Raw genomic sequence first — 17,900 nt, 5'->3', positions numbered from 1 at the left:
AAAAAAAAAAAAAAAAGCTCTCATGCCTATAAACCTAGTGGCTCAGGAGACTAAGGCAGGAGGATTGCAAATTCAAAGCCAGCCCTACCTAGCAAGGCTCTAAGAGACTCTGTCTCAGAGTAAAAATTTAAAAAGGGCTGAGCATGTGGCTCAGTGGATAAGCACCTCTGGGTTCAATCTGTAGTCCACCCCACCAAAATGTAGCTCTTTCTTAGAAAGCATATGAAAGGAGTAATTACTATTTCCTGCTTTCTATTCATTTCCTCATGATTGACCACATGCTTCATCCTTCACTTTTACAACTTTGGGTTATTTATAATCATGGTTCTCTTTGCCCAGAATATCCATATTCATTACATTTGTATTTACTGATACTCCCTCCTGAATAATGCAGATGTTGTGAATAACCCCCGCCCTTTACATTGATATAGCACTTGGTATGTTTTTATAAAAATTAATTCTATAAATGTCTAGCATTTTAAGTATAGCGGAGATGGTATTATCTTATATACTTAAATAACTGGCATGTACTTTCAATTCTGTTGTTTTAAAAATATGTTTAGAATAATGTCTGAATCATCACAATCACTTAAAAATTAGGAAGAGCAGGAATATTCTTATCTTGATTGTAGAATATGTTAATACCCGTATGTAGATGTTGAGGTAAAAAGACATAGTCTATGCATAATCGCTTATTTTATTATTTATGAGATGTTATCCCAGATTGTTTAACACATATTATTTCACAATTTTCCTGTTTTACACATGAACTTCAATAAAAAATTAAATCCCAATATTTTCTGGATGTAAAATGAGAAACACTTTAAATAGTTTGACATGGCCTAAAAATCTAGGTATAGTTGATATAACTTTTTTTTTCAAATAAATCTAGGGGAATAATATACATGGACTGGTACATTGGTCAACTGAGTGGAAGATGAGTTCATGATTTATGATATGAGTTGAAGCCAGATATAGCTATTGGGAAGAGTTTTGCCACTGCTTTGAGAGCTTTGTGATCTTATTCTCATTTTATATTGAAGAAACACTGGGGTTTGTTATTTGATTTAAGTCCATGCAAAAAGCAAACAAGAAAGCTGTGCGATTAATACATGTTAAATTATCTAAGTTATTATCTTTTAAATCTTTTTAATCAAGAAATAATGTGATTCTTTTTAACACAAAATATGTGATAAGAATGAAAACTAAAGTAACAACAAAAGAAGACAAGATTTATCACAGGCTTAGGACAAAAATGAGCTCACATTTACCAATTATTGTGGAATTGATCATAATTCTGATAGGGTAAAAAGCACAAAATCCAACCTTCTATCATCATCAATAACATTGCCTGGACTATTTTTCTGCATGTGAATTTTAGACTGTTTAGAGAAGAATCACTCTTTTTTTTAACAATAGCCCCCAAACCTGTCATAACATAATTAAGCATAATCTGAATAATTATAATAGAAATAATAGAAAGTTCTTTAAAAATTGTGTTTCTTATCAGAAACTTCTAATACATTATTTCAAATGAAAATCACTATATTATAAATATATAATCTAACTCGTGATATGAGAGAAGTAGACTTGTACCATAATTGCCAACTATAATGTCTGAAATATTGAATTATCAATGTCTTTTTCACTTTGTTTATTCATGATAAATTACAAATAACACTACTTATTTCCTAAGGGAATTTTTTTTTATTTCATTTTTGTAGTTGTAAATGGACAGCATGTCTTTATTTTATTTGCTTATTTTTTATGTGGTGCTGAGGATCAAACCCAGTGCCTCAAACATGCAAGGCAAGTGCTCTGCCACTGAGCTACAGCCCCAGCGTCTCAAAAGGAATTTATAAAATAAATATTGCATATGCTTTGCTTAATACAAAATAGACAATGTGGAATAATATCACAAATGTTATATCTTGTCCCTACTGTTAAAAACTATAAACTCATTTCTAGACTCTCACTTTCAGTTCTCCATAAACTCTTGCCAATTTATCATTCATTTTTATTAGTCATTTTTTCATGTGTAAGTTTTTATTGGTGCATATTAATTACACAGAATAATTGGTTTCATTGTGTTATTTTGTACATGCGCATAACATGAGTTAATCAAATTAATTTCATTTTTCTTGATAGGTTTTACATTTTCTGTCCTCTTTCTCACATATGTATAGAATTTTTGGAGTTACTTAATATACCTAAAGAAAAATACCTCTGACTAATGGAGACTATTAATTGTACATTCCTAATAAAATTGTTGAAAGAATTAAATGTGCCCCCTAGGTTTAATTGAAAAAAAAAAGTCATATCAACAACTACACCCTATCTATTCTAGGTGATGTCAAAATGTTTCAAGAATTAGTCTACCTGACTAGCTCTGTGGCAGGCTTGCTGAGATATGTGGCCAGGGGCAGCTAGTGCAGAGGAATGCCAGGCAGAGCAGGGCAGTGTATGGCCAGTGACAATGACCAGCAAGACTGGGCAGTGGTGCCTCATGGAAAGCAATGCTGGGGTCTTCACCAAGCTCATTGGAGCTCATTAAAGAATTTGGTTGCTAAGGGGCCCAAGTAGAAGAAATATGCAGTTTAGAGCCTGAGAATTTTGAAAAAATAAAGCCAGTTCATAGTTTAACTTTCCTTTTCAAGTGCCAGCCAGAAGAACCAGCAGGCTCTGCAGTTCAGTATGCCAGACTTAACATGGTATTTTTTACAAAGCAGATAATTAACAATACATGTGTTACTCAAGGCATTGGACGTGTGTATTGAACCATACCCATCAATGTGTCTATTTAGGAGAGACATTATAGGAGTTTAAAATTTTTTCACCAAGATTTGATGCAGCTATGAAGGGTTTGGCCCTGAACAATTCTGATGTGATTCAACAGATACACCACAGTTTTGCCAGACAGCAAATGTTTGAATTTGCTGCAAAGACATCAGCCAAAGAAGATGTTTTTCATTTTGTCAGTTATGTAATTTTTAATGGAAGACTGTAAGAATTAAATGGATTAAGAGAAGGACCCATTTATTTAGGTGTGTGTAATCAATATGTCAGGATCAGCACAGTACAGCCAGTCGTAGAAAAAAAGAATATAAAAGTACAGTGAAGGTGAAATTTGCTTTAACTTAATGGCTACGTGACTGACAGAAAAATAACATATAAGCAGAAGATAGCAGAGTTACAAAGACAACTTGCAGAGGAACCTAAAGAAACAGATCAGGATAGTAATATGTTAAGTCCTATTCTATCAGAAGTTGCCCCAAATCCGATGCTTACTGCAGAAGTACAAGATTAAAAGATACAAGATTGAATCCCAGGGATGAATCCTACTTGATCATGGTGCACAATTTTTTTGATATGCTTTTGTATTCGATTCGCCAGGATTTTATTGAGAATTTTTGCATCTATGTTCATTAGAGATATTGGTCTGTAGTTTTCTTTCTTTGAAGTGTCTTTGTCTGGTTTCGGGATCAGGGTGAGGTTGGCCTCATAGAATAAATTTGGAAGAGCTCCTTCTTTTTCTATTTCTTGAAATAGCTTGAAAAGTATTGGTATTAATGCTTCTTTGAAGGTTTTGTAGAACTCCGNTTATTAGCTAATACCTCTTGTAGAAAAGGCAAAAGAAAAACAGAATTCAAAGAAAGCTCAGGAAACCAAATGAAGAGGATGCTTTGGTACATCTACACATTTCTGCTTCTGTACTTATTTTTATGACACTGTTAAGTATAAGAAAACTTTGAGCAACATCCTAATTGACACAGTGCACATTGGGCAACAGTACCAGTCTGACTTGTCTTTAATGCATGATTAATAAACTTTTTCCCTACCTGCATCATGTGCACGCAGTGCATATTAAATAAAAGTGATACATTCATTTTATATCTGATCAGTTGATTTTTAACACAAGTGTCAAAGCAATCAAACAGAAAAGGAGAGTCTTCAACAAATGGAGGTAGAATAGTAGAGCTTAATATCCACGTGGAAAAAAATAAATCACGAGCCCCCTACCTCACAAAAATGAACTTAAGTTGAATCATAGATATAAATGTACTTGCTAAAAATATAATTTTTTTTCAAGAAAACATTGGTGAATATCTTTGTGACCTGGGAGTAGCCAAAGGTTTCTCAGGTCATATAAAGCATTAACCATAAAAGATCCAGAATTAGGGTTCATCAAAAATTAAAAACCTGTCATTAAAAGACACCTTAGCGAGAGTAGCTTGTATAGAATGACATCTTTAAACTAGCTTTATAAATTTAGGTTAATAAGTATACGGATTTTATTCCTTTGATTTAATTATCTTTTTTTAAAAGAGAGAGAGAGAGAGAGTTTTTTTAATATTTATTTTTTTAGTTTTCGGTGGACACAACATCTTTATTTTATTTTTATGTGGTGCTGAGGATTGAACCCAGCACCATCCCCTGCATGCCAGGTAAGTGCGCTACCGCTTGAGCCACATCCCCAGCCCAAGATTTAATTCTTATAAAGTCCATGATAGAATTTTTTCATAATTTAACATGGTTGATCTGCTTCTTCTTTCATGATTGCAAATGTATTGTGACATCATAGTTTTTTTCTGCTTGTGACTAAAAATGTATGAATTGTTTAAAAAACAAAAAATAATTTGTCTACTGTATAATAATACTGAAAAACTTTATTTTATCTCTGCTTTCCTCTTCTTACTACTTCGTCTCTTTATTGTCATAATTATTTTTATTATTAACACTCACGTTTAATACCAGGTAAGAATGAAAATTTCTAAAGTCCACATCTATCCTGATCCTCTTTCTATCAAACTAAATGCCCTTTGTCTGTTCCAAAGCAAACTACTTCTATTTAAAATCATAGTCATTAATCCAGATATTCACATTTGCCCAAATACATTTGAATAAAATATTTGAAAAATTAGAAAATTCTGAAGCAATATTTAGAATTATCAAATTTATTAAGAAGAGAAATTTTAACAAGGACATGGGAGGGGAAAAAAACAACAACCTTAAGTAAAGGAAAGTTTTGAGATGTTATGCCTAACATAAAAAAAACATTAACAAGAAATTTATTTTTCTTTCATTACTAATACTTTCATTTACCAGAGAGAAGCATCACTTTCTGGATGGTGTCCTTAAAGGCTTGCTTCACTTGCTGATTCCTCAGAGTGTATATAAATGGATTCATCATGGGAGCAACAGAGGTATTGAGAATAGCAACTCCTTTGGTCAATGATGCTCTTTCTTTTGCAGAGGGATTAGCATACATGAATATGCAACTTCCATAAGAGATGGAAATGACAATCATGTGAGAGGAGCATGTAGAAAATGCCTTTTTTCTCTGACTGGCAGAAGGGAGTTTCAGAATTGTCCTCATGATGAACATGTAGGATAGAATTATTAATGCCAAAGTGAAAAGCAGAATCACTATTGCAGAATAAAATCCAATCACTTCTAGGAGCCATGTATCTGAGCAGGATAATTGCAATAGGGGGAAATAGTCACAAGCAAAGTGATCAATGACATTGGAGCCACAGTAATCTAACTGGAGAAAAAGAATAACTGGTGGGAAGATGTTTAGGAATCCTGCCAGCCAAGCACAAAAGACAAGCAATATGCAGACTCTCTTGTTCATGATGGTAGTATAATGCAGGGGTTTGCAGATGGCTACATAGCGATCATAGGACATGGCTGTTAGAAGGTAAAATTCAGTTATACCCATGAAGATGAAGAAAAACAACTGAGCTGTGCAATTATTATATGAAATTGTTTTGTCCTTAGTAATAATTGTGCCCAGGAATCTAGGGATACATACAGTTGTAAAGGTGATTTCCAATACAGAGAAGTTCCTGAGGAAGAAATACATAGGAGTCTGTAGATGAGAGTCCACCAAGGTGAGAGTGATGATTGTCATATTTCCAGTGACACTCAATATATATGTGATAATTAAAAAGAGAAAAATCACAACCTGAAGCTCTGGGTCATCTGAGAGCCCTAGTAGAATGAATTCTGTGGGTACAGTGCGGTTTTTCATTCTCAATCCTTTTTCCACCCCTTTAGAACATAAAATGTATGTTCCCCTATAATGTAAAAATATTAGCATGAGATTGAAGATAGGACAAAACACTTTACAAAGATTCATAAAGATGAGTTTTATGTAAAATAAAATAAAACTTTGTGTTCACCAGTAACCCCCTCCCATTTCCATTGTATCTTACATCAAAATAACTTGTGTTACCAGAAGTTAAATATTGATCTCTCTTCATTGAAAATATACTGTTACAGGACATGGGTAAAAGGTTACAATGATAATATTTAAATAGAAGCTATTTCTTCCAGTATTTCTTTGAAATTATGTTTCTATTTATTTATAAAAATATTTACTTTGTAAAACACATGAATATATTGCAATATATTAATATATTTTCCTTTCCTCAATATTACAAAACTAATCTAGAATACAGCATGATAAAATAAGAGTTTGAAAGTCTTCGAAGTTTATTTAGGCTTACCTTCAGGTGTTATATTTTGAGTAACTCAGTCCCATGTAGCTTAGGCAACTTTTACAGGTTTAACAACCAGTCACTGTAATAATCATCTCACATTAGAAAGTACATGTTTATTCATGGAAATGTGTTAGCATCCTCTCCTAACTTTCCTACTTCAAGGTTTGGCTAATGCAATTACTTTCCTTTCCTCATTTACTTTTCTAGTAAAAGGAACAAAACAAATCATTGTCTAGAATTTAATTCATAAAATGCATGATTCAATCATTTTTACAATATTGCTGTAGCAAATGAACAATTGGATAATCAAAATAACATTTACTGGGGAGAATATATTCTTTCAGATAGAGAATGTCCTGTTTAAATATTATTTCCATCACAGAATAACATGTAACCATAGGGATAAAAATTAAAAATAAAATTTAAAAAAATCCACGCGTTTCTGTGTTCTTGTCTTGGGACCCCATTGATGGTATTATCAGTAATAAATAACAAGTAATTTTGTTATTCTCTATCATAATACATATTACATTTAATTTATACATTTCAAAATACAATTATAAAATTAGAACACTTTTAATATTGAAAATTAAATAATTGAAGAATAACAAGCTTACTTTCTGGTATTTCTTGATGATCAAGTCTGAAATTCTACCACCTGGGTTTCTTAAATAGTCATATTTCACATCTGGCCAAATGATTCAGCAATATATTTGATTTCCTTTGTACTCTCAAAACAAATGTGGTGATTTAACCTTTCCATGGATCTCTGAAATTTCGTTCACTTTAATTAGAGACCAGTCATATTTGACCAACAAGAATATTAATTCTTTTTACAGTAAACTTGTTGGAACATTTTACATTACAATCAATCATACTTTTCTCTGTCTCACAAGATCCATGTGTAAACAGAGTTAAGTTTACATTAACTAAAGTACTCTTCCATTTGTTCTTTCCATACAATACAAAATACTTTTTAAAAACTTTTTTTCTGCATTTACACAAACGTTTTAAATAAATATTTTGCAAACCTATAATCCTACATGCATATAACATTTTCCTTAGTCTTCAGAGAATGTTACATTTTCCTGCAAATGCTGATTTGAACAATATAAAATAAGAACTATTTCAATCTATGTATGATATAGAAGTGGAGTTGTGTTATTTTTATCTGTCTCTTATTACCTTGGGAATTCATTAAGCAAACAAAGAATGCCAAGAAGGGTTATCATTTAAAAAAACAGATTTATCATTGACATTAGTCTTTTTATTAATATTAAAAGAAAATATAAAATGTATTAATGTTAAAAACACAAGTATATAAATAACATGTGATATTGGGTGTATAAAAGTTGGATTTAGAATTTGATTCTCCTATGGTTGTTTGAATTCATTAAAAAAAAATATTTTAGTTGTAGTTGGACACAATACCTTTATTTTATTCATTTATTTTTATGTGGTGCAGAGGATCAAACCCAGGGTCTCGCACGTGCAAGACCAGCACTCTACCACTGAGCCACAAACCCAGCCCTGAATTCATATTTTTTACTTTGAGAAATTCTGGATCTATCTTCAGGAATGTTAGCATATTTGTATCTCTTGAATTTTGGCAACTCAGTCAAATCTTCCTTACAATAACACAGGGAGATGGTAGAAAACACTACTTGAGTTTCTAGTCTGACTTAAGAGTCTTCCGAAATGGCCAGTGTTAAGGATCTATGATGAGTTTTATCCCTCTATCATCATTTACATTTAGGGAGAGACTTCCTATGCCTATAACTAATGTCATAACAATATTTGCTAAAAGTTGCATTTACTCCCCTTCATTGTATTGTATACTTTCATTGAACTGTTGCTTATTGTTTTACATATGACATCCTCTTACTGCAAGAATAGTTATGAAGCAAGAAAATAAATATTTAGAAATCTGGTATTAAATATTTAAAATTATGTATTAAAATTGTTCTGCATTGAGGGATATAAATTTATAACTAGAAAAGTATAATACTCATACATCATACATAAGTTTATATATAACACACATTTTCTATTTAACAATTTCCTCATTTTTTTCATATATAACAAGTGTGCAAAGCATGTGTTTATTAAATTTCAGAAGTGCAACCGCTGATGGATTGGAAAATGAGATGATCTGAAAGTGGGACAGAGGAGAGAAGAGAGGGAAAGTTGAGTAAACCACTAGTTAACTCAGAAAAATACAATGGTATTGAGTTGTGTTGAATTTATGATTGATACACATTATGAAAGGCATTGAAATGACTGATTCAACATATTTATGTATAAATAGTAAAAACTATTTCCTATCTATGAAAACTGCATTCCATGGCCTATGTTAATTGCCCTATTTTTCTCTGTAAACCCTTTAACAGTAATAAATATAGCAATCATTGTTTGAGATTTATTGATTATCAGGTATTGACCAAATATTTTGCTTATCCATTTTTTCTAAACAGAACAAAAACCATATGAGGCAACATATATTCATATAAATGCTTGAGAAAGAAAGAAGTTAAGAAGTTAGTTAAGTATCTAATCCCCATCATTTGTATATTTGTCAGCAGTGTAACCTTATTGATATTTTTAGAGGACAAATAAGATGAATCTCTTATCAGACAAAGCATAGCATTTTATGTAAATATCCTATTATATGTGCTTCTTTAAAATCTTTTCTCAAAATCTTAAATAATGAATGGCCTGCTGTGGGGACAAGTGCATGGAGTACTGCATACATAGAAAATATTAAGGGCCCCTGAGTGGCTAACCACTCCCCTCATGCTAAGCATGTGAGCAGCAAACTGCTTACCCAGTAGGCACAGCCCTGGTTGTGAGGCCACGTGTTGCAGTCTCTGTGCTTGCTCCAAGGCCCAGTCCTCAATCGGTTGCTGCAAGGACAGTTAGCAAGAAATTATATTGGTGGCTGCCTGTAATCTGCTTAGCTACTACCTGAGTAAATATACATGGTAACTGTGCGATAAAATCAGACCTGCTTCCTGCTTAGTCTCCAGAGGTCTTGATTGGTAACTCCACAGCCACATTCTCCTCTACCCTGTTCTGTGGATCTCCTCGCTGGATGAAAGAGAGCCCACGTAGTCTGACTCTCTTTTTCCACAATCACGTGCTCCTTTTTATTTCCTATCTTTATTTCATTATTTTTAGTTTCTATTAGTACTATAGTTTTTCTCCTGACCTCCTAATATTTCATTTTTAATTTTGACTGATCTATTACACATACTTCCAAAAACAATATAGGACACTTGCTTTTTAAATAATATGCCCACTTATCCCCAAGTTGCTCTGGGAATGAATTGTCACTATGTTTTAAACCAATTAAACATAGTTCAGCTACCAGGTCCTGCACTTCTTTGAAAGGGGAGTGGAATTTTGTGACTGGCAGAGCTATATGGTGGAACAGGACTCTCTATCCACCATTGCTTTATAATTTGTACAACTATACTCACATGCAATCAGTTTCAGAACAGCGAAGGCAACCGGGTAAAACATCAACAGAAACTGGTTGTAGTATAAGAATAAAAATTGACACATCAAAGACGGTATGATGGATGGTTTTGTATCTTTTTCACCTCTCTCTAACCCTAGGCAGCTCAGTGTGGAGAGTGACACCATCTGAATGGGGGATGGAGAGGTAAATGAGTGTAGAAATTGGCCTTAGGCCCCAATTCCAGACCTACCACAATAAACACAGCACCAGGTAGACTATTGACTTAAGATTGTACCCATGGACTAAACTTCGAGATTCACTCTGGCACAAGAGAAAGCACAAATCCTTTGGGATTTACTCACTTTCTGGTTCTCAAAACCACCAGTCAACAGCTGTGGACTTGGGTTTTGGACAAATCTCTTGGATGAAAGACCATAGCTGTTGTAGGCTTCAGGTTGCCCCAAGCACTGCACCAGGTTCAATGGCCACACAATTACATTCCAGTGTTGAGCTACTCTTTGCAGCCCAAGATTATAAGGCCAAAGAATTATAGCCCAAATTGCCAGCTGTGGCAAACCTGTGGCAATGGTTGCAGTATTTATGGGCTTAGGGATCATGCCAGATATCTACCCAGAATCTCTGAATAAGATTACCTTTAAAAGATGTTCCTTAACAAAGTGAGACTGAAAAGACTGAAAAAAATGTATACATTTTCAACAAGTAGACATCAATGCATGACCAAAGAATTAAGAACAATTGAGGAATCATGATGTCACCAAGTAAATAAAATAAGAAATCAATGACTGGTTCTAAAGACAGATACGTAGAAACTACTTAACAAAGAATTCAAAATAGCTGTTTTGAGGAAGCTCAGTGAACTTCAAAAAAAATACAGAGAAACAATTCAGAAATGTATTTGATAAATTTAATACAGAGATTGAAATAACAGGAAAAATCAAATAAATATTGAAAATACAATGAAAAATGGAATTCTGAGCATTAATTACAGAACTGATCAAAAAATGAGAATCTATATTCAAATAATTACATTTAAGAGAAAAAATGTTAGGAGAAGAAACTAAAAATAATGAAAAAAAGTTCATAGAATTTATGGAACAGTGACAAAAATGAAGAAATGTATAAGTCATTAGCTTTCAAGAGGGAGAGAATGATAAATTGGTAGGAAGATTATTTCAGAAAATGATAGCAGAAAACTTTACAAACATGCGAAATGATATGAATATCTGGGGATGGGGGCAAAGGTCCCCAATAAGGATCATTCAAATAAGACTACCCCAGGACATATTGTAATCAAGCCATCGAAGATGGAAAATAAATCTTGAAAGCAGCAAGACAAGAGAAACAAATAATATATAGGGGATATTGAGTGTACCTACAGAAGACCTCTCAGCTGAAATCTTAGAAGGTGGGGTGGGATTATGAATTCAAAGAACTGAAACATAGCAAAACAACAACAGCAACAAAAGCTTTGCCAAACAGTAATATTGTATCCGGCAAAGTTGTCTTTCAGAAATGAAGTCAAGATTAAGTTTTCCAGAAAACTAAAAATTTTCATGTGTTTTATTTTTTATTTTTAAAATTAAATAAATTTTTAAACATACATAAAATATAAACATTATACATGATAATAAAGTACCATAGAATTGTGCAATGTTTAAATTGGATTAAACAAAATTATCTTCTTTCACCAGTATCATTCTTCATGATGAAAACATTCAAAATATTCTGCTCTAATTTTCTGATATACACAGTCCATTATTATTATTCTCAGTCACCCTGCTGTGCTATAGCACATCAGAACTTTTGGCTCCTAATTAACTGTAACTTAGTACACCTTGGTCAACATTTCCCTGATATTCCTACCATCCCCATTCTTCTTTCCTCTGTTAATATCATTTAACACACCTTCTAAGAAATAAACATTATGTGTGTGTGTATTTCATATATGAGTGACATCATGAATTACTTGATTCTATGATTCTATCTTCTTTATTTGTTTTTTAATTTATTCTAATTTGTAATATATGACAGCATAATGCATTTAGATTCATAATACAAATATACAGCATAATTTTTCATATCACTGGTTGTACACAACATAGATTCATAACATTTGTGTCTTCAAACATGCACTTAGAGGGATGATCTCCATCTCATTCCACTGCCTTTCCTATCACCATGCCCCTTCCTTTTTTTCCCTCCCCAGTGCTCTATCTAGAGTTTGTCTATCCCTCCCATATTGCACCCCCACCCCCATTATGAATCAGCATCCTTATATCAGAGAAAGCATTTGGTATTTGGTTTTTTGGAATTGGCTTACTTCACTTAGTATTACATTCTCCAACTCCATCCATTTACCTGCAAATGCCATGATTTTATTCTCTTTTAGTGCTGACTAATATTCCATTGTGTATATGTACCACATTTTCTTTACCCATTAATCTACTGAAGGGCATCTAGGTTGGTTCCACAGTTTAGCTATTGTGAATTGTGTTGCTATAAACATTGATATGGATGTGTCCCTGTAGTATGCTGTTTTTAAGTCCTTTGGGTATAAACCAAGGAGTGAGATAGCTGCATCAAATGGTGGTTCCATTCCAGTTTTCCAAGGAATCTCCATACTGCTTTCCATATTGGTTGCACCAATTTGCAGTCCCACCAGTAGTGTATGAGTGTGCCTTTTCCCCCACATCCTTACTGGTAATCTTAATATATGCCATTCTGACTGGAATGAGATAAAATCTTAAAGTAGTTTTGATTTGCATTTCTCTGATTGCTAGAGATGTTGAACATTTTTTCATATATTTGTTGATTGATTGTATATCTTCTTCTTAGAAGCATCTTTTCAGTTCCTGGGCCCATTTATTGATTAGGTTATTTGGGGTTTTGAGTTTCTACCTTCTTTATTTATTTTTAATTTATTCTAATTTGTTAGAATTAAAATTTGTATATCCTAGAGATTAGTGCTGTATCTGCTGTGCATATAGTAAAAATTTGTTCCCAAATTGTGGTTCTCTATTAACCACACTGATTGTTTCTATTGCTGAGAAGAATATTTTAGTTAAAATCCACCCCATTTATTGATTCTTGATTTCATTCTTGTGCTATAAGGGTCTTAATAAGGAAGTTGGGGCCTACTCTGACATGATGGAGATTAGGGTCTACTTTTTTTCCTATAAGGCGCAGTGTCTCTTGTTTAATTCCTAGGTGTTTGATCCACTTTGAGTTGAGTTTTGTGCATGGTGAGAGATAGGGGTTTAATTTCATTTGTTGCATATGGATTTCCACTTTTCCCAGAACCATTTGTTGAAGAGACTATCTTTTCTCCAATATATGCTTTTGGCACCTTGTCTAATATAAGATAACTGTAATTATGTGGGTTTGTCTCTGTATACTCTACTCTGTAGCATTGGTCTACAAGTCTATTTTGGTGCCAATACCATACTATTTTAGTTACTATTGCTCTGTAGTATAGTTTAAGTGTTAATAGGACATAGCAGTGAGAATCAGCCCCATGAAGACAAAGAAAAAGAGTTGACCTGCACAGTTGTTATAGGAAATGGTCTTATCCTGGGTGACAATAGTGCCTAGAAACTTAGGGATACGTATGTACAGTTGTAAATGGGATTTCTAAAAAAGAGAAGTTTGGGAGAAAGAAAGAAATACATAGAAGCCTATACATAGGAGTCCACCAAGGTTAGAGTGATGATAGTCAGATTCCCAGGGACACTTAATATGTACACGAGAAATAAAACCAGGAAAATCACAATCTGAAGTTCAAGATCATCAGAAAGGTCTAGTAGCACAAATTCTGTGATCACTGAGGGTTCATCTCTCTCTCTCTTTCTCTTTTTCCTTGTCGCTTGGTCTCCCCTTTTTTTCTTTTAAAGATATTGGGTGTAAAAAAGAATTAAAGAGAGAAGAAAGATATAATTTATTATGAACAACATAGTCTTTATTGATAAAATTCTAAAATATTTTCCATAATCTCTAACAATTTTATCTACATTACTCTCTGTATTATTTTTTATTACATATTTATAAGTCCTGTTAGAGTCTGTAAACAAGTCAAAATAACACCTGGCATTTTGCCAGGGGAATGTTAGAGTTCGTAAACAAGTCTGGATGGTGCCTGGCAAAATGCCAGAGGGAGTGGTTTGAGAAGTAACAAAAGCGAGCCATTACGTGTGGAGATTCCTGATTGGTTGACTGCTGTATCTAGTTTATGTTAATTAGATAAGCTGTGTGGAATGTATAAATACTGCTCCTGTCCTGCAATAAATGGCTTCCATTCCTGCTGTATCAATGTACACAAGTTATTCGTCCCCCCCCCCCCCGGTTATTTTGCTGCAGCCGGACTGCGGCAAAGTCCAGCTTCTTTTCTTCTGGTTCTTTTATTTTAAAGCTAGCAGCAGTATTTAGGGAATTTTTATACAGTAAGCCACATCATTGAGAGATGGCAAATAAAATCAATAATTTAAAAATTATTACTAGGGCATATTTATGCAAAATACTATCATTTTTGTTGAAATAATCACATGAATCATGCATTTTTCTTTTCCCATGGTGAATACATTAGATCATACTACAACCTAAAAACAAAAATAGATTATCTTGATTTTATCAAAAGGCAAAAGTAAAAATTTGAAGACTAAAGTAACAACCCATCACTCCTTTTTATGATATAAGAAATCAACTAATAATTCTGTTAAAATATGAAATACATTTTAGAAACATAAATTATTTGATTTAATTATTCATTTTATTTTTAGTATTACTGTTTTGGAGTAATTATCAAGATAACATAAGAACATTCTATACATATTATGTATATATATTTACTATAAGATAAATAATGTGATTATTTTATGTAGTAACCAGGTAATATGTTTATTTATTAATTTATTTTATAATTCTATTAAAATCTTTAATGTTTGATGTCTTTGATAATCTTTTTAGAAAAAATACATAATTTTTAGATAATTATATATATATATTATATTATATATAATATATTATTTTATATATATACACATATACACACACACACACACACACACATACACATGTGTGTGGGCTCTCTCTCACCCAGCAAGGAAGGAGGTCCATAGAACAGAGTAGAAGAGGGTGTGGCTGTAGAGTCATGAATCAAGACCTCCAGAGACCAAAGTGGAAGCAGGTCTGATTTTATTGCATAGTTACCATTTATATATACTCAGGCAGTAGCTAAGCAGATTACAGACAGCCACCAATACAATGTCTTGATAACTGTCCTTGCAGCAAACATTTGAGGAGAAGGTCATGGAGCAAGAACTGGAACCACAACACATGGCCTCACACCAAGGCTATGCCTACAGGGTAAGCAGTTTGCTGCCCATGTACCTAGCACAAGGAGAGTGGCTTGCCACTTAGGGGCCCTTAACATATTCCATGTATGCAGTACTCCATGCACTTGTCTGTGTGTGTGTGTGTGTGTGTGTGTGTGTGTGTGTATATATATATATATATATATATATATATATATATATATATACACACACGTATACACATATATACCTACACATATGGGGCACATAGTATACAGACATTTTTCACTTATGGGCTTAAAGAAATATTATTTTTCATTTTGCTTTGAAGCATGAATTTGAAAGTAATACTTGCCTTAGATCTTAGCAGCTCTGTCGCTTGGATTGTAAAATAGTATATTTTCCAATTGAACATCATCCTTCCTTATCCATTAAGTTTTATGGAAAAGTATTTTCTTCCTTTTTCATTTTGTCCCACATTAGGCACTCATTCCACAGATCCACTCATCCACAAGGATGTCTAAAAATGTACAGGAAACCTCTCCCATTCACCTTAACCCATTCAGTTAGTCCCAGCTCTTCAAACACTGCCTGGGTATGCTATTCTGTGGATTTGGTCTGCTAAGTCCTGACAACTATCTTTTCCATATTTTAGATTTTCAAATTTCTGCTATGAAGGACAGACATTAGCAAAGTTCACACTAATCAAATTTGATTTTATATTTTCTCTATTTTACAATGACAAAAGGGAAATATTTTAGGAAATAAAAATGTAATGTCAAAAACCTTCAGAAAAAAAAATATGTTCCCCTTCACTAATATGATCTAGAAGTTTAAGAAAGTAATATTTAAAGAAAGAACAGAGAAAGATATGACACCATTAGGTATTATAAGTACAGATTCTTAAATCAGAATTTTGCTTCCAACTGGTTTTACTTTATATCTCAAATACTTCAAGTCTACTTCTTTTGTTTTCTGAAGAATTGATCTCCTGGGAACAAGATAAAGTCCAGGCCATATCTCTGCTATCTTATTGACCTTGAGGGATTTCTGTTAGCCATCCTTCAGTTTCTCAGTAGCCTCCTAACTCTTCTCTATTGGGGATCTCCTTTGAGAACGGTTACATTCATTTATGCATCCCATAGAGAATCTACAAAGCTCAATGCTATTCTGCAAACTATTTATTTCCATTGACTGCAATTATATAATACTTTATTATTATTTAATGTTTCATGAACAACAAAAATAGCTATGAAACATACTTTGTTACAAAACCTGAACCCTTAATCTAAATGATATTTAATTATATTTTTAAAATATAAAAATTTTCTACATATGCCTTTTTGATTGTTCATACTTTATCTTTGTTAGATGTTGGTCACCTATAAACTAGTGGTTATTCTATTACAGTAAGTTAAAGAATAACTATTATAATGTACATATTTTTCTCATAATTTAAGAAAATATTATTGCCTACTTTAACTAAATTTCATCCTCATTCTAAAGTGCAATATTTAATTGCCATGCCAACTTTCCTCATCTTACTATTCATCTTGGCTTTACCTGTATTTATCATCACTTCAACATTTTAATAAAAAATAATCACAAAATGATAAACCTTTGTTTATATGATATTTTGTTGGTGGATTACACCTCTTTATTCTCTTTCATGTTCTTCATGCTTCTCAAATATTTTTACAACAAAAATAAAATATCAGATGTGTTCGTCAGTTTTTCATTACTGTGACTCAAATACCTGATAAGGCCAACTTAAAGGAGGAACACTGATTTGGGGATTCAGTTTCAGAGGCTCAATTCATAGTCTGTGAACTCCATTGCTCTGTGCCCCAGTGAGGCAGAATATCATAGTCAAAGGGCCATGGTGGAGTAGAACTTCTCAACTCTTGGAAGGCCGGAAGAAGGAGGAAGCAAAGGCGGAGATGGCAAAGGGGAAGGAGAGGAACTGAAGGAACAAGATAAAATTGGTTCTCTTGTGTTTTATGTTGAATTACATGGACATATTTATAGCTTTCAAAGTTCTTCTATACCACATTAGTGTTTTCATAGATATAACAAGGAAAATTTAAATTGACAATTCTATGTCTTTGGAGTGCTTCAGTTAGGACAAAGTATTTTGGTATTATTTTTGTTTGTTTGTTTTTGTTTTTGTTTAATATTTTGAAAGCACATGTTAAATTTAGATTTCTCTCTTCTTATCTAATACTTTTTCCAGACTGTTTCAGCACTTTTCTACATTGTACCTGGAATTAATAATATCTCCAGAGTCTTCTTACTTTATTGGGAATTGTGAACTGAGATAAGAATCTAGCCCCAGTTTTATCATATACGGCCTTTAAAATGTAGAGGTAAATTTCTTCTGTCCCTAGTTGCTTCAGGATTTTTAACATGAATAGGTGCTGTATTTTGTCCAAACCTATTTCTACATCTAATGGGGGTGTTATAACTCTTGTCCTTAATTCTATTTATGTGGCAAATCACATTTATTGATTTGTGTTGAGCCAACCAGAGAAATCAGTCAAGAGAAGGAAATTAAATAAATACATATAGGAAGAAGTCTAATTATCTCTGTTTGCTGATGATATAATC

General features: G+C 32.9%; 1 protein-coding gene and 2 pseudogenes across 1 annotated transcript; 1 reads left to right on the top strand and 2 right to left on the bottom strand.

The window, feature by feature from the left end:
- LOC125616301 overlaps positions 1–2,015 on the bottom strand; it is a 17,238-nt pseudogene extending 15,223 nt beyond the window's left edge.
- Positions 2,016–2,476: 461 nt separating this feature from the next.
- On the top strand, positions 2,477–3,673 carry LOC107139758 (annotated as a pseudogene).
- A 1,422-nt stretch (positions 3,674–5,095) lies between these two features.
- LOC107139847 (olfactory receptor 6C3-like) lies at positions 5,096–6,034 on the bottom strand. The gene has a single exon (XM_015482687.1). It carries the CDS (start codon positions 6,032–6,034, stop codon positions 5,096–5,098), a length of 939 nt encoding a protein of 312 aa, XP_015338173.1.
- Between the last annotated feature and the right edge of the window lie 11,866 nt (positions 6,035–17,900).

Source organism: Marmota marmota, unplaced genomic scaffold, assembly GCF_001458135.2.
Source record: "Marmota marmota marmota unplaced genomic scaffold, marMar, whole genome shotgun sequence".
Taxonomy (NCBI): Eukaryota; Metazoa; Chordata; class Mammalia; order Rodentia; family Sciuridae; genus Marmota; species Marmota marmota.
Note: the sequence above shows the minus strand (reverse complement) of the source record. Positions and strands in the feature narration are given on the sequence as shown.

Bases quoted from the DNA above. Each gene is read 5' to 3' on its own strand.
- LOC107139847 (XM_015482687.1), bottom strand. From the start codon at position 6,034: ATGAAAAACCGCACTGTACCCACAGAATTCATTCTACTAGGGCTCTCA.